This window comes from Rhamphochromis longiceps, linkage group LG11 (genome assembly GCF_057381845.1).
Source record: "Rhamphochromis longiceps isolate RC_006_pf linkage group LG11, R_longiceps_female_GT1.1, whole genome shotgun sequence".
In the NCBI taxonomy this organism is placed as follows: domain Eukaryota; kingdom Metazoa; phylum Chordata; class Actinopteri; order Cichliformes; family Cichlidae; genus Rhamphochromis; species Rhamphochromis longiceps.
The window spans coordinates 27,615,373-27,638,744 of NC_140567.1; the positions used below are offsets into that span (position 1 = coordinate 27,615,373).

The window sequence follows — 23,372 nt, forward strand, 5'->3', positions numbered from 1 at the left end:
AATCACACTCAGTTTAGGCTAATTGTGAAATTATGAAACATCTTATAAGGTTACCAGACTGTGTTGGACTGCTGTTTAAAAACTAAATGTTTTTTTTCCTTTTTCTTGCACATTTAGCTTTTATATAAGCTGTCTGACTTCCTCACCTCCACACCTATATTTTTCTCATTCTCTCTACTTCTCACATTTTTCCCTCCAGAGAAGCTCTGCCAAGTGGAGTCAATTAAAACTGTACATCTAAGTGAGAATTGCCTAAGTGTGTATGTGTCTGTGTGTATGGTTTCATAACTGTGCTGTGTGCTTCTTTGTATAAAAGTGTGAATCTGTGGTATTTTCAAATTTGTGTGTGTGAATGTGCATGTCTTTGTGTGTCTGAGTGTGTGTGTGTAAAAGAGTATGTGTAGAGGTAGAGGCTCCCTTGGGGCCTGGCAGTATGGCGCTGTAGCGCTGCACACTCCTGTGAAAACGCCTCCAATGGGACCAGGACAGCTGTGGCCAACCTATACTGCTTTGTGGGCCATAACAAGCATTATGACACACAGACACACACATACACGCACACACACCTATTACTCCAATCCTGGCAACTCTGTCTGGCTGCCTGGGTGCCTCCTTGTTTTGTCTGTCAGGAACTATCTTTCTCTCTCTCTCTTTCGTTCTGTCTCTCGCTCACACACACACACACACACACACACACACACACACACACACACACACACACACACACACACACACACACACACACACACACACACACACACACAAACCTTCACCCTATCTCTCGCCTTCTCATCCATTCTCTAGCACAAGTGATGCTTCCCTGCAATTGTGATTTTAAATTTTTTCCCCACATTTTAATCATGGTGTCCACTTCCCACACGCAGTGACTTGGTGTCCTGGTCAAATGCTGCAAACAGGGGTTGTCGCTCCATTGTGAGAAGAGTTGTATGTTAATAACAAAATAAGGAAACACAAGGAAAAAATGAATTTGCAAGCAGCTCACACATATTCGACGTGTCAGTTACTGCACAAAAGCAACTGACAAACAGAAGTAGCTCAGGAAAATTCCCCTTCAGACTCACTAAATTGCAAGGAAAAGCTCACTTGGTTGTGTTTTTTGTGGGGAAAAAAATCATTCTACATGGTCATATTTAAACAAATGTGACAACAGAGACATCGTTTTCTTCGCATTTCATTTATTTAACAGTCACCAGATGATGAGATACATTCTTTTAAAAAAAGAAATAGACAACAAAACTGATATTATTTTGAGATTTTAAAAACTATTATACAATTTTTTTAATATATAGATTTTGTACAAAATAAAAGTCAGTAAAAGGGTCGGAGGGAGTGACATCTTAAAAAACAGACAAGAAGAGGAAGGGACAGGCGTTGACTCAAACGATTACCACATTTAGGAGTGACAAAGACCAATCTCTTTCATAAATAAATAGAGGAAAATTAGACATCATATATAGCTATCTTTCCAATAGCAGGGCATTGATAAACGTCTGTAGCATAGGATATAACATAACCGCTTTGCGAGGCCCAGTTGCTTATAAAATTTCACGCATTTTCCGCTCAGAGATTAAATGGAACCAGTGCGCTAAAAGCCCTGAAATAAAGGTATTTACCTCAATAATGGGTCTGATAGTCTGTGCCATGCTTGACCTTTGGCTCTAACAATAACCCCCCCACCCCCACACTCCTTCTTTTCCTTTGTGTGCCGTACTTTGTACAGACCCAGTGCGGAGAGTCTCCTTGAGGGAATTAGAGAATAGGGGTGTCCTCTTTTCTTCTCTCTCTCAAGGCCAGTGAGAAATTAACTGCAGACTCCCCCACTCACAAACGCAGAAACAACTGAGCAGAGCACAGCACATATCGGAGGGGTGCACGCTGTTGAAGCTTTGGAAGGTCATACTGCGCTACCAAAATAATTTCACCAGTGGATTCCACCCTTACACTATGGATATTTCAGCACTGTCTTCATCAGTCCTTACAATTTCAACAGTACAACAACAACTACAAGACAACAGAATAAACACACAAAAAGTGGATGTGGATGGCTGTGAAGCATTACAACCCTATCAGACACAGACTCATGCCACTGAGATTGGCTGATTGTTTTCTCCTTAAACATCTCCCTTTTCACCTGTTTGAGTATTTGAAGTGCCGGGTATAAGCACTGAAAACATGGGAACTAAATGGAGACAATGGAAACGATTTACAATAGGAGTACATGACCTGTTTTGAGACGCACACATCCAAGAGGAATGGAAACTAAGGCTGATGATTGATCCCACTGCAACAACAGGCTTTTGTTCTATCCTTGTCTCCGTCTTTTCTTTTTGTTTACCCATTTTGAGCAGGCATGTGGCCAGTGACATTGGCCCTTCTCAGAGCAGGACAGCAGGCAGAGTGACTTGGCGTTAATCACCATTTTGTCTCACTTTCTTGGCGCATTAAGCTGGAGAAGCAAGAGGTGGCCCGGACAGCCGAGGTGAGAGATGGGAGGACAACACGTTAGCCTCTCAATAATGACACATCGCTGCCGCATCACTTTGGAGATTAAAAGCAAGATGCTGAATTTCAATCAACCTACATTAATGGCTTGGTGTGAGGAATGGTCACTTTGTGTCCACTTGCAGACAGAGACAGAGAAGGAGAGAGAGGGAGACTAGCACAAGAGGCCCAGGTGAGACAAGGTGATATGACATTTTAATTCACCAAATTGCGCGCTGGCCACTAATGATAGAATCCATTTAACGACACGATGACAATATTCTCGAACCAATAGCAAAGAAGCCGAACAACAAAATGTTGCATCCGAGAGAAAAGTCAAAGTGCAAGACTATAGCTATAAACAACAGGGCTGCTGATGTAAGATAATTACGTGGAGCTTATGAACGAGTGAATGTCTTTCAAATGATGAACTGGCTTCTGATCGGACCTCTGTTTAAGTCTAGTGTACAATTGAATTTCAGCCAATCTTGAGGGATATTGCATTAAATAATATATTAAATTGAGGTATAAATAAGTCTTAAGAAATGCCTATGATCTTACGGTACCACTACATTTGAAAACTCAGGGCTCCAATCACATGTAACTGTCAAAAACAGTTCTCCCGACCTTTAAAAATGACAGTATATAAGCAAACGACTCCAATTTTATCAGTTCATAAATCTGACACTTTATTAGCAGGGCTTGTTATTCCTCATTTGTTCTTGTCAAATACTGAAGCCACCTTACAAAACATGCCAAGCTCTGCCTGAGCTGCTCTGTGAAGGCATTACACCGTGAGATGTGACCCACTTGCAATAAAGTGCATTCAGAGTTCAGTTCTCATGGCAGATGAGAAGCGATGTTGGGCAAGCACAGCTGAGAGATTGTCATCACAGTATAGTTGATTTGAGGAAAAACTTAATGTGACATGAACTAGAGGGGGATCTTTTTAAAAAATGGGGGCGGGGGGGGGGGGGGGGGTGACAGTGGAATTGTCAAGACAACAAAGAGACATGGGAGTGTGGATCCTATAGTCTTTGTGTCAAATCAGGAATGTCACAGTTGAGCACAGTGCTTCATGAGGAGGGTCGTTCTTTCTGAGGGTTAGACGTGTTGTTCTTGACTTTACCCAGGCACCCAGCTCTGGTTGCTATGGGCTTGCTGTGGACCAGCCAGTCCACTCATTCCCATCCCCATACCCATAGTCACACCCATTCCCATACCCATGCCGATGCCCACACCTTGAGCTAACGAGCAGTCAAAGTTAAAGTCCATCTCCTCCCCAGAGTCCATGATATCATGGAGGAGGATGGACTCCACATCGCAGTCTAAGCTGCCATGGAACATGTCAATGTCCAGGTCAGCTGGTAGTCTCTCATGGGGGTGAGGTTGGTGATAGCCATGGTAGTTGCTACCAGCGGTACCACTGCCCATCCCGAGGCCATGGTGATACGGTCCATTACTCATGCCTTGGTGTTGTGGGTCTGGGTAATGGTTGTGACGTGGGTGGGGAGCTGTGGCAACATGGCACGAGTCCTGGGGCATGCCAAGCATACCTGCTGGATTTGGGGGGAGGGTGGTAGAAGCAGGAAGGTGGGCATGTGACGGGGGGCTGTACAGGTAAGGAGCTTTGTGGTTGTAGGTCTGCAACTGATTGCTGCTGCCACGTGGGGTCAGGGCAGCAGCCCGGGGTGGTGTGTGGTTATGGCTCTGGCTGAGGCTGTGACCATTGTGAGTGAGGCTGTGAGGTGAGTTGTGGTTGGTTACATTGTTGTGATTATGACTGGGAGTATGGCTGTGAGTTCTGTTATGGCTATGAGTTGAGCTGTGACTATGCAGTCCATTGTGGCTGTGGCCATTGTGGAGGCCGGGGTGGTGGCTGTGATGGTTGGCTCCAACTCCATTTGTAGCTTGATTCATCAGAGAATGGCTTTCCCTCTCCTGTCCCAGCATCATGTCCTTGGGACAGTATTGCTGTCCAGCTGGACCCCCTGTTAGCAGACTCTGAAGGGCATTAGTGCTTGAGTATGCTCGCATGGTTCCAGAGAAACTGGCTGGTTTGTTCTCCTGAATGGTCTGCATGGGTGAGTGGTGACGCAGCATCCCCATGCCTGTTGCCCCATAGACACTTGAACCATAGGAGCCCTGTCCTTTCACTCCAGAGTTGTAGTGATAGACAGCAGTTTGGTGCTTATGTCTGCCAATAGCTTGATGCTGCTGGTGTTGCTGCTGCTGTGAACGATGATGATGATAACCATCCTCCATCATCTGCTCATCCAGACTGATGGCACCTGTCAGGTTAGCCAGCTGAGGCAGCTGCTCAAGAGGAGGACAGTGATTTCCAGCACCCATGGATGGAGAGCGTGCACTAGTTGGCGACGGGTAGAGGTGAGGGGAGGTGGAACAGGACAGGCCGCCCTCCTCTGGTTCCTCTGGTTCTCCCTCTGCAAGGATGGGTGACAACCGCCCACTAAGGGTAGACGCTGATGAACTAGCCCTGGAATGGAGGTCTGTCCAAGCATCAAACTCACCATCTGTTCCAGATGCACCTCCGGCTCCTTGGAGGCCTTTCCGTGAAGGGCTGCCATGATCAGGGGAGCTCTGGAGCCCCACACTAGCAGACACAGCTCCAATCCCAGGGCGGCCAACCCTCTTGCCTCTGATCCGGCCTTTGCTTTTTAGGTATTTTGTGCTGTTGTCCATAGAGACTGCTCGTCTCCGCGGGGCTTTGCCCATTTTTCCTCCATCTGGATTGAGCATCCACCAGGAACTCTTCCCTGTACCCTCATTCTGCACCCGGATGAAGCGTGTGTGAAGGGACAGGTTGTGTCGGATTGAATTCTGCAGAAAGATAAAAGAGAAAGAAAAATATAAAACTAAACTGTAATATAATGAATGTCATTTCAATTACTATTTATGTAAAAATGTAAACAATTCAAATAAGGGAAATGTGCATAAGATTTAGATTAAAAAGTTCTACACGAAAATAAGATTGTTTTTAATACATCAAGTATTAAAGTCAATGCTCAAGAAAACCTTAACCACAAGCACAACTGTCAGTATTGCATATAAACCATCCGGTCCATACATGATGAGTCACAGAAAATTGTCCTAAATTATCAGGTCGCTTCCGTTCCCAATATTAGATACACAAAACCAGAGTCGACTAAAATCAGGAAATTTAGAGCTCACTGAAAAGCACAAACATGCTCAAATAACAGCTACAGCTGGCATAAAGCAACACCCTGTCAGTCTTATCCCACCTGAAATGACCGAAGACTCCGACTTTAGACATTCTCCCTATGTACGTCAATCCTCCCACTTTCATTTCCATCAATCCATCTGTCCTCCTCTACTTCTGCTTTTAGCTGGCCTGATGTAAACCACTGAGGTTAGCTGTACTGTATGTTTGAAGTTGGTGCCAGCCTGGCTTAGTGCCAGCTCTGTCTCTTTCCTTCACGTAGGTTGAATGGGGGGATGTATCACAAGATTGAGCCGGGAGGAAGGAGGGCTAATGGATGTATCTCACCCTCTGACAGACCTTCACTGCCTATCTCCCTTCCCCTCCCTTGTTCTCTCTTTATCACAGTCCTGTATTTCTTTTTTGTCACTAAATGCTTCATATTTCAACTTGTCTCAATTTTCCTTTTTCCTATTTTACACACTTCTTTGAACGCAAGTCATTTCCAACTTCTGGCTTCAATCTCTATGCCTTCAATTATACAGTGTGCCACCAATTACTTTCCCATTATCCTCTACACTGGCATGGGTTGGGGTTAGCCAGTGACTCGGTCATTCAAAGGATATAGTTTCTATTTTTTAATCATTTATATCTCAAGGGTTGGTGAATAATAGCGATTTCCGAGTGTCAGGGAATCTGTTGTTATAATTCTGTTGTTTGTGCTGCATAAGTAATTTAGATGCTCAGGCAGGACAATATCAAATCAAAAAGCATCTCCTGCAGTTTGGGAATATACACATACAATGGATTGTTTCGGACTGAGGGGTACTCACACCACTATCTTCATTATGTTGCACATTATTTGTATTTAGAGCGAATTGCACGGCAGGGAAACAAATCAAATTGCGACGGTGAACATATAAACGGGAGGTGAGCTGAATTCAGGTGATCTGTGAATGCCTCCTTGGGTTATTTCGCCGTGACACCTCCAGAACTGGGTAACCATGGCAACCGGGTAAACGCGCAATGGCAGAACTATATCATATTGTGGTAAGAGTCAAGAGAGTCAGAGAGAGAAATGGAGGGAGAGTGGGGGATGGGGGAAAGGATGCAAGAGGAGGCGGCTGTTTGATGCTGCTGCTCCAACACTAAACAGCCTTTCATCTTGGCAGTGCAAGTCCGCAGGGGATGCCCGCTCCCTGCTTCTGACGGCTTCTCTACGTGCCGCGCCAACTCCCTGTCTCACCCTGGCTGGCTCATCCACCTATCATACCACTCCAAATCATCCCCCATCAAGTCCGGTGCATGCCCGAATTAAAACAATTAAAACATATTCATGCCTTTCCATCGCGGCCGGTGGTAAATGAGGCATCTTTCAGAGAGCTGAACCACTTCATGCCACAACTCTGTGTGACCTGTCTGATTCAAATCTCGATTTATCCCCGTATGAGGGAAGAGCAGCCCCATTGAACTTGGAGGGATTTGTCATCATCCCAAACCCTCTTTATCTGATGAATCCACCTGCTAGAGAGATTTGAGAGATTTCGGATGGTGGCCAGCAACGGCATCATCATCATTACTGGCTGCTGGCTTTCGATAGTTTTCTACCACATGTTTTTTGCTGTCATCCTGTTTGCACGTATTTGTGTGTGTGCTAGAATTTAAGATTACAAAGGTTGCAGGTGGTTTCATGGTGGGTGTGGTTCTGTCTGCCTCCTGTTCTCTGAGTCAGGGGCAATTTGACCAGCCTCTGGCCCTCACGCCCCTGAAACAGGCAGTCACTGCTAATCCCTCTCCATCCCCGAGTAATCCCAGACAATCCTGGGCTAATCCCAAGTTGATTCAGGGGCACTCCCAGCTGGGTGTCTCACACAGAGCTATGCCAGGTTACCACATACACAGCAGGCAGCTTGGATATGCTATGATCCTATAGTAGCAAAAAGTAAGGGGAGTTTGATGTGGGAAACAGGGACACTATAAAAACCTTATAGGATATGGTTAAAAACTACGCCAAATGTTCCTGTGTGTATTTTTACTGTATGATTTCTGAGGCAGGTGTTAACTATATTTTTAATTTCTCCAACAAATCAACTACCTCCAATTTGTGCTCTGTCCTTGAGGGTTGGCTTTGTGACATTCTTTAGCCCTATGGGTTAAAGAATAGAATAAAATTGAAAACTTTATTATGCATTAAATATTCATAAAATGGAAATTCTCTTTTAGCCCCCTGGCTTGCTGAGACAGTCCGATGAAGCCCACAGAAACATACAATGACAGAGGAACACACATCACATGCCTGGGTTCAGCACGCTACTTCCTATTCAAATCATACACCTTTAATACAATGAGGCTAGTGGAGAAGGCTCTAAATAATGAATGAACCAGTGGGTCATGTGGCGACATCCAGTGCTGGTACCATAATGCTGGAACGAACAAGATGGAGTCATAAGAACTGATGTGACTTCTTTGTTTCATAATCAAGAACTTTTTTTTTTTTTCAGTTATTAGAACTGAACAGGCCCTTGGATGAGAGGTAAAACGTCACAAACCACACAAAAAAAGAGTTGCTTTTCATTAAGAATTGCATGACCTGGTTGACTGAGAACCTGCACAGATATATAAAGAGCATCCACCCTCATCAAATACTGCTAAATCAGGCTGTAAGGAGTTAATTTGGCCACTAAGTAAAAGAGGCTAAGGGTGATAGTTTATGGACCAATCAAAGCCAATTAAGGTGAACAAGGCTTTTGTGACTGCAAGGAAACAATCAGCTTGGGTTCAACTCTCATTAAGGCCCAAAACACCTGATAGCTGATTTAGACATTTAGACAAAGGCAACGGGATAGGACTCTTTGTCCTCAGATTAAAAGATTATGTTCTTTACGAGCAAATCTCCCATGTTGACACTTTTTCCACCCTGCACAGGTGGACTAAGCAGTTGGGGGTGGGAGTTCAACTGGTTTTTATAACAGATACAGAAATCTATAAATCAAATCTAGCAGGAACATCCTTATGTGTTCCTCTTTCCTAACCTCTTCAAGAACCATTCATTTGGCTTTTGGAAATCTCACAACACCAATCGATGGCTCTACAGTTCTCCCTCCTTTCTTCCACATGCAAACTCAGTTTGATTCAGAGACTAGAGAGGCCTACTTAATGCTCAAAATCAATGACGTTTAATGCCTGTCAGTGCGCACATCAACATCTGACTAACTACACAATCCACCTGCAATATGAGGCCAATATGGGTGTTCAATATTCCATGTCCCCACTGGTCATATAACAATGTTAAATCGCCACAGGCTTGTGAGTTAGCTGTCTTTTCCCACTTGCACAAATTGGCTTAATGCCCAACATATCCCTCTGTTGCCACTCCCGAGATGTCAGTCAGGCATTAACATTGGGAGTAGCTGTAATATGGGGGTAGGAGGTATTGTGTTGGATGCAGTGATTCATCTGGGATAACCTGATTGACTGGCATGGGTTCAGCTGTGCTGGGGGATACAGCAGGAGGTGAAGGGTCCTGGGTATAAGGGGCGGGAATATAGCGGTAGCACAAGGGGCCCCTCTAAGCCACACAAATGGGTGCCCTCAAAATGCCCCCTACTTTCCCCATCCCCCTCCATTAGAGCAACATCAGAATCCACTCAGGGTTTTTTCCCGCTCACTCACAGAGGAGTGAGGAAACAGGTCAAATGGTTTATAAGACCCATCTTGTGGTGAATGTGCACTCATTCAAACAGAACTTAGTGAGAAACTAAGGACTGTGAATGAGGTCTGGGAACCAGCAAAAAGAAACCACTCACCCGATTCAAACAACCTCAAGAGTAAAGCAGTGTGGTGCGCTTGCCCAGCTAAGAACACAGCAGCTGTTCTTGTAGTGGCACCGGGTAAAACCGTTTGCCACACTCGACTGGTATTACCAAACCATTTCATGCAGAATGGAGCCATTATGTATTGTCAAAGGGTATCCCTCTATGGTGCACATTCATTTGATAAGCCTAAATCAAGGGGGAGTAACAGAAGCGCTAACTGTGTTTATTGTAATGCTGTTTTTGCCTGTGCAGAAGGCAGGAGGGATCAGGGGGAGGGGAGGTTTCAACACAAGCAGTTTTGTTCAGCGCAGGAATGAGTTTTGTCAGCTAAGCCTGTCTCCAGGCTATTGGTGGAAATTAGCGCCAGCTAAATATTCGCTTTCCGTGATTGATGTCACGGCTCGCGTTGTCCCTTTGAAGGGAAATAAAGAATTTAGAGCCATGTGGATTAATAGGGACAGGGTTGGGGGAATTTTATGTGTCTGAGGGGGACTTGAAGAGCGACTGAAGGGCCTAATGGCGGCACAGATATGGCACAATGAAGCTGTGACAATATGGTGTGTCAGAGAGAAGGAAAAGACAAGTGAGACTATGACAGTGAGTACAAGAAAGAAAATTGGAAATGGTTTGCGCGGGTGTGTGTGTGAGAGAGAAAAAGAGAGATGTAGCTATTTGCCTGAGAAGCCCAGAGTCAGATGATTAAAATCCCTTTAGGAGGCTTCTTTAAGAGAGACAGATGGGCAGACAGGCCTGTTTTGGAATGCAATCAAATTGAAAAGATTAAAAAGGAGTCTCTTTTATTAGGAGGTGAGAAACAGTTACTTCTCTGCCACATGCCATCATCGCCTCCACAGCAGTGGTCACGACTGCATTGGCATGCAAGGCACATTGCAGCCCTTGTTGAAGAAGAAATAAACCTGGGATTAAGAACTGCTTCTATCTCCGTGTATCACTGCGGGATCTCTGAAGATTGGCAGCTTTTGTAATTTCTTGTCGAACAGCTATGCACTGTAAGAAGAGTCAGAAACTTCAGGTTTCAATTTTTCCATCATCATTACAGGAAAGGCTAAATGCTAACTCATCAACTCGCCGATGGCCATCGTTTTACAAATAGAACTTTATCTTAATCCAAGCGGCAAATGTGAACAGGTACAATTCAAATGTGCATTCCCTTGGCCGCCATTGTACTTGAATAGACCGAGTTTGCACAGTAGAGTGATTCAAGCACTGTGAAAGGTGCTCTGTACCCGACCCCATTATTCCACAACACTGCAGGAGTGCCATTTATAAAAAGGCTTAAAATGGAAAGCAAGTGTGTTGTAGTGTGTCTGGTAGCCTCAGATCAGGAAGTGGCTGTGAAGAGGGATGTAATGGAGTTGGTAGGGGATTCCTGCCTGACTGTGCACTAATTGCAGCCAATGGCTGGCGACCCATCAGCCGTGCCCACCCTGGAGGGAAAGGTTGGCATTGGGGTGGCAGGGTTTGGGATAGAGAAGGGCTGCTGCAGTTTTGATGGGTAAAAATAGATACTAACAGATTAGAAGAGCATCTGAGACACGGATAGGAGATCGGAAAATCCGCTCGGCTGATGCCAAGGGCAGCTGAGTGTTTCCGGTGGGCACAAAGGGGACACAATCTGGGCATCACGTCTAACTCCCACGCACGAAACGGGGGAGCCGTGTGGGCACACAAATGGGCACGTGCCACAGTATAGCATGGGTGTGGTTTTTTCCACTGGGACCTGCAAGGTAGGCAAAGCTCGCACCCTCCCACAGAGGATTCACACAACAGGTGTTAGGGCTGGGCCACCTGTGGGGCCGGCCGCCTGCTCGCACTTCACACCTCGTCTAGGGAGCAAACTAACATTTTCCACTGGGCTTGCCATGCTTTTGTTAAAGAGCAACACGTTTCTGGAGAGGCTTTTACAGCTCTTTTTTTTTACAAGATCTGCAAGATATGCGTGCGTTCAAGTGTGTGCAAGTCAATCTGCATTTATGTGAGTGCCTGTGTGTCCATATTTGTGTATCAGTCCATTTAATAGCCAACAGGCACAGTGTGGATTTGATTATATTGAAACCTCCCTCTGCTATATACAAAGAAACTGTCAGCCAACAATGGAATCAATGCGGGCCCAGGCTTTTTTTCCCCACACTCAGCTTCCACATAATCTCATTCATAACAATGAGAATCTCATTTCCTACATTCTAAAGGTCAGTGCACACCTCTGATCGCACTTTAATAAAAATCATTCTCAGCATTTAATTTAATTTCAGCAGAGCAGGAAACTCATAGGCAGCCATGCACATGGCATGAAAAATTAATCGGATCGTCCCTTTAATTGCTTCAATTTCACAGTATAGAGAAGAATGACCACAATCTCGAAGAAGAAAAATAATGCACAAATCCAGACCACAGCCACACATCTGTACAGGCGCATACTCAGACAGAAAAAAAGACGACAAGTGGAGTCATGTCAGCTGAAGTGCCAGGTTTGGTCACATTTCAATATAAAAAAAACATTTTTTTTGGATCCTCAGCAAGGACTGCCTCCATATCTTTTTCTCATCACACATTATAAGTCTCACCTAAATTGGCAAAGTGTACTCAACAGCCACACGTTCATCTTCAAACACACACGCACACACACACCTGTACACACACTCACTCCTTCTTTCACACACGTACATTGCACACACATGCCAACATGACACAAAGCCTGGCACACCGGGCACACTCATTACCGCAATGCCAAGCTACCAGTTGCTAAGGAGACCTGTGGGAGAGGGAGGGTTCCTTGTTGTTGCCATAGCAGCCGGCTTGCTCCCTGCCAACTCTCTCCCTCGGGGAGAAACAAGGCAAGAGGTGGGGGGTGAAGTGGGTAGAGGTAGGGGGCAGCAGTTTAATAGGGCTATGAGGTGCAGAGGAACTTCATTAGCCATCACTGTGCAGCGCACCAACCACTGTTTCCCATGAATGCCTACCCACATGCTGCACTTCAGCCTGCAGACTTCCACTTACTCACGCACAGCCCATAGACCCCCACTTATTCATACACCTATATGGAGAAGAAGATGAGAATTGCATGCTTAGAATGAAAAGCACAGTTTATCTGCACAGGGGAGGGGTTGAGAGGCCAGAGGTGGGTGAGACACAAAAGAAGTGTCTTGAATATGGGGGGCTATTTGGAAGAGAAGAGTGGTAGGGATCTAAATCACAGAGGCTTAGATAGTTAAAGGCTGTATGGAGACAATTTTCTCTGCGACTGTGTCTCCCCTGAACCAACTTTGACCTTCACTGACACCCTTTGTCCTTCACAGTACAGAATAGCACTGTACAGCCAAACAAAGAGTATCTAAGTATGTATACTCTTTGTATATACAACAGTATATCTAGTATAATATCGCATAGGGTAGTATATGCAGACTTCACACTTGAATTCAATCATTTTAACAAAAATATTACAATGCTTAGGAATTAGGGGATTTTTTGTTCTTTTTTTTGTTTTTTTGTTCAGATGCTCAAAAGTCATTTTAAATAGGTTCAAGTAGCATAATTATAAATATAAGGATCATTTTTTAAATACTTATATGAGAGCCCTTTACAGTTAATAAATATCTGAAGTTTAGGTCCCAGGAACATAAGGATAGAGGAGGCTACTTTGGAAAAAAAAATCAATGATGTAACCCACAGATTAAGCCCACTTTGATTTCCTTCTTGTGGACATCACCCAGACTTTCACTAAGTAACAGTATACTGAGTCCGCAAACGTGTTGAACAATGGGCTTTTTCTCAGGAAGGAAAAAGTAAAAGTGATTGCACCGACATCGTGTTCATGGGGGGGAAAGATGTACTAATCCTTGAACTGTCAAGTGTTTGCAGTTTAAGAGTCAGAGTATTGGATGAAAAACAAAATGTTTTATCAGTTTATCAAAGGTACACTTCTGTTATTTGAAAGCACCGCTTTATAATAGATCTCAAATCAAGTACAAAATGAATCCAGGCTCATGTGAACATGGCTTTAAAGCAGGATACTTGTGGAATCAAGGAGAGGAGAGCTGTGTTGTAGGGTCAGGGTGATTTCAGTATTCAGGAGCAGTGCTTCGAATATTGACATCCCAGTAACCCATGATGCACCTGGCTGTCTCAAATTCTCATATTTTAAGTGCATGTGTACAGTATGAATGAGGGAGGCTATTGATTTGTTCTGAATGAACTCGCGAACACAGAAGCTTGGCCAATTTCACTGTAAACCCATAAGGACGTGAAACGAAGGATGATGAGAAAAAGACACTCCTGTCCAACTGAGAGGAACGAGGAGATGGGGGACAAGAGAAGAAGGGATTTACCCCTCCTCCATTCAAGTCTCCCCCTCCTCCCTCTTTTTTGTGAAACAAAAAGAGACCAATTAAGTCAGTTTGAGTTAGGGCTTTATGTGTGTGTATGTAATGAGCACATATGCAATAAAGGGAAAAAGAGGAGCCAAAATACTGTAAGTTGTACACAGCCTGTGTGAGAGTGGGGCAGTGAGGGGGGTGGGGGGTGGGGGGGGGGGGGGGGGGGGTAAAGGTTTGCTCCTTTTTTTCTTTTTTTTTTAGTGTGGGGTGAGGGTTATATGATGGAAGCTCACTCTCTCTCTTTTTCTAGCCTAAGAGGACCAAACTTGCTTTCAGCTCCTCGACGGGAGACGCTGAAATATTAATCGCCACGCTCCAGCCGCAGACTAGTGAACACAATCGCTTCAAACTCCCACCCTAATGAGTGTGTTCATGAATGGCTAATGTGCACAGATGGGGGGCTGATGACTGGATAGATCGCAATGGGGAGGAGACGGAGGGAAATGAGGATGGGAGGGAAAGTGAAATTTTGGCGGTGTGGGCTAGTGAGGGGGTGCAGATGCATGCCATGACCTTTTAAGAGCCTCCTGAAAATATAATTAACACTGGCCCTATGCTAGTGTTTCTTTCCTTTATTGCCTCTCCCACACACACACACATTCTTGTTCACACAGACTATGATTCCTTATTCTCATCGTCTCACCTCCGAGTGCTATCCTATTGTTTACCCCTTGCCCTTAGCACATACGCTCCGTTGAGCTGATGCACAATCGTTTTCTGGGGATTAAACTTCAAAATGATTCACATACTTTCAGGGAACACCTCAGCGTTCCCTGCCATGTTTTCGCAGACATCCGGAAATAAGTAAAAACATGATTCAACATTAAAACTGCAGAAGCGGTATGTTTTTCCTGGCCCCCTACATGGATACATCACAGAAAGGGGATGGAATGAATTCACAGGGTGTGGAGGAGCAAGGTGAAGACTTCTTTCACTCTTAATATCTTTTATATCCACGGAGAATTTAGGGTCACATCACATATGGTTGGTTTGACTCTTAAATGAATCTTAACCTGCTTGCAACAAGGGGCGCATAGACTAAAACACTCTCTCAGCTGGAGGTTGTTGCATCTGAATGTTAATGCATTGTATGCGGATTTTATGGCTTTATCTGACCCACTGGTTTTAAACTGGGGACACATTTATCTAAGCATATTCCCATCCTCATCAGAGACTACTCTCCTAATGATGTTGGAGACATCTCGATAAGATGTGAAGAATAGCAGAAATGTAAAATAATGCATGTTCCCAGGACTCTCCATTAGGCCCCCAGATTAAGAGCACCCATGTCAACGCATATACAGACGCACACCAATGCATTAACATGCATAGACTCTCAGCATATAATTAGAGGGATGAGATGCTGTGACCTAATTCCAAAAGCGCTCCATGGTAGTTAGGGATCTCTGCTTGGATTATAACGGGAAAATGTAAGGTGCCTCTCACTGAGAAGTATGGGGATATAAAGGACTAGGAAGTGATGGATAGTGCGTTCAATAATAAAATAAAGTAATGATTCAACACATGCTTTCTCCTTTTAAAAATGAACAACACTGAGGTAGCAGACAGTGAGACAACCTCCACCATGTGTAATATGCGGACGTTTTATAGATCCTGTACAATTATGTACCTCACTAGGACACTTCCATAAATTTGGACCACAGACAAATACTCCAATTTGAAAACTGGCAGCATCACAAACCTGCTCATGCTCACTGTACTTTAAGTGGCTGATTTAAAAAGATACTGATGTTTTAACTTTGCCTTAAAAAAAAATCAATTTCTGTCTCACTAATTCCATCAGTTCTGTCAAATTTGCAAAAATAATGTGGATTACCCATGCAGTGTGACACTTGATACTGTACCTGCAGAAAAAAATGGAAAATCCTGTTTAGCCAGGGGAATGCTTGATTAAAAACTATGTTATACAACATATGTCTTGATTGGCATCTCAAGTTTATTTGCTATCAAGCTGAAAAACTCAAAGACATGTTGGTTGCATCGTTAACTAGCCAGCTACCCTATGATTACCTTGATGGCCCGGGTCTATCCATCATATAAAAATTCCTGAGGACAGATGCAGCTCGATGAGGGCATATTTATAACAAGTGCATGTCCGTGAGCAACACTTGGAGGAGGCTTGGGCTTGCGTGCAGAGACAGCGTTGGTCACATACTCATTCAAATAGGCACAAATACACATCTGCCAGCATTTTTCAATGGGCTGCTACATGAATGTGAAGCAGTGCTACACCTCTATATGTTTTGTGTGTCTATGTCACGACACTCCTGGAAGGGGGCTGCAGCGTTTCCGCCTGAGCGCGACTGTCAGTGGGCATCACTCAACCCTGCAGTGTGGCAGGACGCGAGGATCATTAGTGGAGACGGAGGGAGCAAGAGAGGGAGCAGAATGGAGGAGAGCAAAGGAGAAAAGGGGAGAGAGGGGCAGTGACTGTGCGAGTCGAGCAGTGCGTCTCTATATCCGTCTTGAGAGCATTACACACAGCAGTGCACTTTCCCTCTCTGTCACGCAATCACCCCACCACAAAGACCCCAGAACTGCCCCCTTCTCTGTCATACCCCCCTTCCCCCGTCACTTTCCTTCCCTCCACCCATCTTACCCTCTTTCACCCTACATCTCTGATTGACCCTCTCCATTCCTGCCCATCTCTCTCGGGCCATGCCCTCACTTAAGCATGGTGCGCTGCAGCTTTTCATTTCCCAAGCTCCAGATTTATCCACCTACTTCCCTTCTTCAGTAACATCTTTCCATCTCAGCCCATTGCTCCCATTTTCACCCACTCTGCATGACACAGATGATCTTTTCCTAGCACTAAGCATCATTGCTACTTGACCTACTCTTAACCACAGCAAGGAGAAACAACTGTTCCACATGAGCCCATTTTTACTTCTTTTTCCCTTTTGCTTTACTGCATCTCAGCGCTTCATCGCTTGCAGGTATTTGCACCAGGCCTTTGCCATTTCATTCAGAAGATTATTCATCGTGTAGCCAGCAATCCTTCGATTCCTCTGACACTTTGTGTCAGTACGCTTCTTGTCCACGGTCATTTGCGTAACCCGCCAATAGCCTCCCTCTCTATCATTTCCTTCGCTTACCTTCTTTAGACAGAATGATCCTTATGATCTTCTTCTATCTCTCCAGGTGTGCGACCTGTGCTGCAAGGCCCCGTACTGAATACCAGAATCAACATGCCTGACATTTAAACAAGCAGAACAACTTTTATATAGATTGCTATGTTGGCACAAGCGCTAATTCTCGCCTTAGTTTGCTTATTCAGGTTTCCAGGTTCAGGCATCCATCTGTGTGCTTTACTGTCGTAGCATTTATCACACACAGATTAGGCCTATTCTGTGATACATTTGTCCCCAATGAAACATTAGCAAGCCTGGCACAGAATGCAGTTTAGCACTACAGCCAGGCTAATGACAAGAGTACAACAGTGTCTGTATCATAAAGATTTTGTCTCGCCATTCATTTTCAAATAAGGATTATTAATTCTATGCTTCAAAATTGAGTTTTTTTCCCAAGCCACCATTTGTACATAAAAGAGGAACAGTTATACAGCTTGTACTGTGTAAAAATTTGCCATAATCTCTTAAGCAAAAGAAGAACAAATTTAACACAGATAAAGTAAGACATTTAAATGCCACCCTTTAGTCTTTGGGTGCAATTAATGTGCCCCTTTTGCACCTCCTTGCCACTCATCTAGATCTCTCCCCAGCCAGTCTTTGGGCAAGGATCACTTGTAAGGATTTGAGAAAAGACTTCACTAAGCTGATTGCTAAAGGGAAGGGGCAAATTACCATTGCACAACGGCGTAAAAACCTTCTTGGGTCATGGTTTGCCTTATGTAATAGATTGTGTGTACGTGTAACAGTGTGTATGTGTGTCTGTCTGTGTGTGTTCCCGCAACACCACCCCTCCCACCCACCACTCCTACCCCGCGCCATTTACCCATTTTGCACTAATTGAGGGATCTTTTTTCGGAAGCTGTTATTGCACGCATTTAATTATTTATTTTGACGGGAAGCAATCTGGTGGCTAGTGAAGGGATCGCGAACATGGTGTGTGTGTGTGTGTGTGTGTGTGTGTGTGTGTGTGTGTGTGTGTGTGTGTGTGTGTGTGTGTGTGTGTGTGTGTGTGTGTGTGAGTGTGTGTGTGAGAGAGAGAGAGAGAGAGAGAGAGAGAGAAAGAAAGGGAGAAAGTGAGGGGGAGGGCAAAGATGATCAAGACCAGGTCAGTATAGCTTTTTTGGCAGGAGGGGCTTACATGTGTGTGTGAGGCCAAAGCTACTGTAAGCTAACTATGATGCATGTCTGTAGAGCTTTGCATGTAAGAACAGTATATAAGAAATGTACTGTTTGTGAATGGCTGTGTGCATATGTGTGTGTTGCATCTCAGAGTGCACGGCTTTCTGAGTGCAATGGGACTGCACTAATGGACGCACACTTGAGCTGAAGTGTGCAGAGTGTAGCTGAAGTGCAGCCAAGTCTAGCTTCCAGTCCTGCTTGGAAGCCCTGTAATCTACTCTCTACTATTCTAGCTCTTTTCTCTCCCTCCCCATTTTCCTCTCTTCTCACTCCCCGTCCTTCTATCACTATCTAACAATTTAATATTTTCATCCCTTCTTCACTGACTGAGCCAGCTTCCCCAGTCTCCCCACTGTCTCCCTATTAAATCTCTTTATCCAGGTTCTGAAACTGGAGAGACGCAGATCAGCAGCATCACCGACTGGCTTGGACTTTACTTTTCTTCTCCGTCCCCTCCTCCCTGCCGTGCAGTGAGGAGAATGAAATAAGGGAAGACGACATGTAACCACCAGTAGTCTTGACCTTTATCAAGCTCCAGTGCCTGAGGCAGGGTGAATGAGACATTAAGAAAATGACTGAGCATTATTAACCCCTACTTACTTACACACACACACACACACACACACACACACACGCACACACACACACACGCACACACACACACACACACACACACACACACACACACACACACGGCACACTGTCTGGTCTGAAAAATGGCTCTGATGTTTCTATCCTTGACTGATACTTTTCTGACAGTTAAGGATAAGCTAATGCCAATTGATCAAACTGTGAATAACACCTACATATTCTCTGTCACGTCACTTTAAAAAGGAAAAAAAAATGGCAAGACCGGCCCGGCCTGCCAGCTCAGATTGTTTAACTGTGATTGATCCCAGCACTTCTGAATGCCAAGTCCTGTGGAGAATTGATGTTTCATTATAAACCAACTGCACAAGTTCTTCAAATAATGCATCAGCCTCGAAGACTAAGCTAGACCTGTGAGGGCTAGACGCTAACCTTGACAGATGCAGTCTCAGCCAATCTCTATTTCTAATGAGAGATCATTTTATTCTGTCTTCTTTCTCTCTCTCTCTTTTTTTTTTTCTCCGCCTGTGTGCACGAGCATGCGACTGGCACACGTGCATGTGTGGCCATCCTTCTACTCCAGTCAATCAATGAGCAGAGACAATTCCCCGAGTGACATTTACGGAGAAGAAAGAGACCCATTTATCACTTTAGTTTTGGGATAATAAAAGAATGACTGAATGAGGCAGTGTGTGTGTATATGTGTGTGCGAGGTAGAGAACAGGCAAGAGAGAGAGAGAGAGAGCGCTAAAGATGAAAAGGGGATTTCAAAAGCACATGAAAGGAGCAGGAGAAATGAGCGAGGGAAGAGGGAAATGAGTGATAAAAAGGCTACTTTGTGAGGAGGACTGAGAGTGTGAAATAGAACAAGGGAGGAGAGAAGAGAAGGCCGTGAGTGACTGACAGTGAAAAAGAGAGCATGAAAAAGCAGAGTGGTGGCGGGGGGAAGCCTGGAGTAAGGAAAGGGAAAAAAATGCAGAGACACAGGAAAGAAGATAGAAAAGAGCTCTTGGCACAGAATGGGAAAAAAAAATAAAGTGAAAGATGGGGGGGTGGCAGAAGTGGAAAAAAAGGTCCAAGAGAGAGACAGAAAGGTAGAGGAGAGAATAAGGAGACAACGAGGCCGACGTGCTGGGTTCATGCAGGGATATAAGCAGACTCGGAGTTCAGACCTCACACGGTCAGCATACTAAACACCGGACCTAGTGTCCTGACCCAGATTCATGCCACTGACATACAAATCCAAATAAGGACGGAAGACACCCCCCACCCCCGATTTTCCGTAGCTTCCATCAACACAAACTCCCTCCCCCTCATTCCCAGCTGGTCTCGCAGTCACCTCATAACCCAACAACCTCACTCCAATCCTGTAACCTCCCCACACATATGCTGGCTCCCACACACATTTGCTCACACATGGGTTGCTTTACACATACAAAATGTACAAGCCCACAGATTCACGTATCTTTTCCTTTCCTTCCCTCAAGGTTAGTTTCAACTTTTCAGCTCAGGTGAGCCGACGTCACAGCTCAGCAGGGTGCTGACCAGTGGTTCCCCGGGATGACCTCCACAGCTCCGTCCATCAGCTCCATGGTCCAGCCACAGCATACACACCAGCCATTAGCATTAAAAAAAAGCATCTTTCCTGCACATAACTGTTGCAACTCCTCCTCACAGCTGCCATCATTTTTTTCTTTTTTTTTTTTCTATCCACCTGCTCATATCAGTCAGCGTTAACTACATTTCCCTTTGTGAGGCGGCTCCCTCCATCACTCGCCGGTTCCGCCGACCTCAGGTAAACTGATCGACGGCCCTTACGCGCACCACTTTCCCCTCCCACAGTCCTTTGGCTCGTGACAGGGGCTTGATGGACAGGCACACAGAAGCGAGAGACCTGGCACACGGCTGCCAGGAAGGGTCTGGAGATTGGAGCGTTGTGAAATACTCCGTTTAACTCGACGTACATCATCTCTTTCTCGGGGACAGACAAGGCAATCTTCATGCACCTAAGCACACACATTTACACACATGCACATGCGCACGGCCATCAATCCCCTGCATACAGGAAGAGATATCAGACGAAGGGAAAAAATTGAATTAGGAAATATGGGCACAGTGATTTGTGAGAAGCCAGTTTTGAGGCTAGGAGAGAAATACAGCTTGGAGCGCACTTCATCTTATAGCACCAGCAAAGGGGAAGAAGCATCTGTGTTGTTTATCTAAAGCCCCCATCTACTTACAATGGCTTGATTTGAAATATTCATATACATGTATGACAAGATCAGGCCCATTATGTTGCACTCTCTGCGGGGCTTCACTGAATGGACTGAATGGAAACCCATCAGTCAGTGTAAATTATGAAAACAAGATACATTACATAAGCCTATAGATGGGCATGAAGAGGAGTATTATTGTAGCGTCATATCAATCATGGCAACACACGTTCGACTGTGTCATCAGTATGATAATAGGCTATAGGCTATTTCAAGGATAAACCCACCATTATAATAATTCACAAAGCCAATAACGAAAGGAAAACATATTAGGCTTTGTGTAGTGTGCAACATAAGGCATCACACTGCTCGTGTTTTTGATGGATCTGTAACTATACCCCCAGTCATAATGAATCACACATCATATATCCTACATGGGCTCCAACCAATGATTGTTATTTGCTCATAAATTGATGTTATCAGTATGGTAAATCAGAGAATTGTTTAGTATGGAAAGAGTCAGAAAGCTGCACCCCGAGGCAACATCTGTAAGTAACCTCTTTTGTCTGACCAACAGCACAAGTTTTATCTAATTTAGGATTACGATACAATGCCGACAAGATAACTAAACTTCTCATTTAAGAAGCTGGAAACAAAACAACATTTTTTTTTGACTGTAAATGACAAGACTGAGAAGTATTTTTCTGCTAAACCATGACTTTAACAACTTACTGTTTCAGCTCCACAGTCTGCCACATCATCTGTAGAGGAATTCTCAAATAGCGCATGTTCTGTATCTAATCATCCACATATATAAAGGCACATTTTTAAGTACATATCAAAATAGCATGTTCATAGGATGTTATGCTATTAAGGCGTTCAATAATGTGAAGCAGGCTAGCCGAGGGCCATCTTGCTGTGACATGGGTAAGTACTGGAGACGGAGCAGAACAGAATGGAGCAGAGCAGGCCATGTAGTGGTGGAGAAAAAGACAGAGAGAGTCAACCCAGCGTGACTACCGTCTGCCTGAGTGGAGCAGCCTGCCTGCAATTAAGGTGGAATCAGGGAGAAATCTGCGCTGCCTTGATAATGAGCCTCGTCTGAATTATTAACGAGAGCTGTTCCCCCGGGACCCGGGCTCCCACTGAGCCCATCAACCCCCCTCCCCCCCCCCCATCCCCTCCCAACACACCCACATGCACACAGAGACACACAAACACGCACTCACACAAGGAGAAGAGAGAGAAACACACTCTGAAACATCCATATCCGCACACCACAACAATGACACATTGTGCACGCTGACACACATATGAGCAACAAGCATGCCGCTACACACGGAGAGCAAAAATTTTTAGCACCACGAGGGCTCAAACATTTTTATTCACAAGCTGAAGTGATATCCAAAGCCATTTAATACATTTGCAATACAAACATTTCTCTAGGACATAATAACTCCATCCTCTAGCCATCAGATCAGACGTGACACACTTTTCTCTGTATTAGAATGATTTACTTTGACATAGCGGTTGAAAAATCCCAGAAATCTCAGATATTAGAAAAACTGTTGTGTGAATCCTATCCATTGAGCTTACACTACTGAATCATGTACAACAACTATTTTCTAAACCGCATCGGGAGCACCATACTGAGGCATTTCATTTCAATCCCTGTTATTATACGATGAGTCACTCATTGTGTATTAGTCATTTTGGAAAGTGTTTATGGCCTTAAATGAAAAATGCTTTATTCTAAGAAGTTTATTTTAGGAGTAATAATACTATTAATTCCACCGACCTCTTGTTCAACAATCCCTCTAAACTAACAGACTGTAATAGGGAATATATTTTATTAACAAGACCACAAGTCACACTGTTCCCTGTGTCAGTATAATGTGGTGGGAAGGTTAACGGAGTAGGAACATAGTGGCTTTTGCTCACTTTTATTGAAATGTGGGCACTGTGTGCTCGGGGACTCACTGTGTGCCCAGCAGCACTACCCTGACATAGCTTCACTCTGTTCCCTTCCCCAATTTCAGTGCGGGTTCCATGGAAATAAAAAGCGATATGTCCTAATCACAAAGCACTGATGTAACACTCAAAGCCCCCCGCACCCCATCAAATCTCCATGGCATCAACCTTACATGGCCTCAGAGTGAAACACACACCACATTCTGTCCATGCAGCTGTGAACAGTTTGGCCAAAATATCCGCGGAGAGCTTACCAAACAGAGCCACGCCTTCCTTATGAGCCAATCACCACGAGTCAGACAGCTTTCAAAACAAATCAGACAGCAAAATGGAAGTGCAGAAAGTAGCTTCCTTACTCGGGTCAGCCCCCTCCCCCC

General features: G+C 44.6%; 1 protein-coding gene across 1 annotated transcript in view; it reads right to left on the reverse strand.

Moving 5' to 3' along the window:
- Positions 1–1,193: 1,193 nt before the first annotated feature.
- The window catches only part of LOC146659409 (forkhead box protein O6-like), a 28,666-nt gene continuing 6,487 nt past the window's right edge, over positions 1,194–23,372 (reverse strand). The window contains exon 2 of the mRNA XM_085423441.1: positions 1,194–5,343. Coding sequence (XP_085279567.1) covers positions 3,628–5,343 — 1,716 coding nt within the window. The 3' untranslated portion in view covers positions 1,194–3,627. The remainder of the gene's footprint in view (positions 5,344–23,372) is intronic.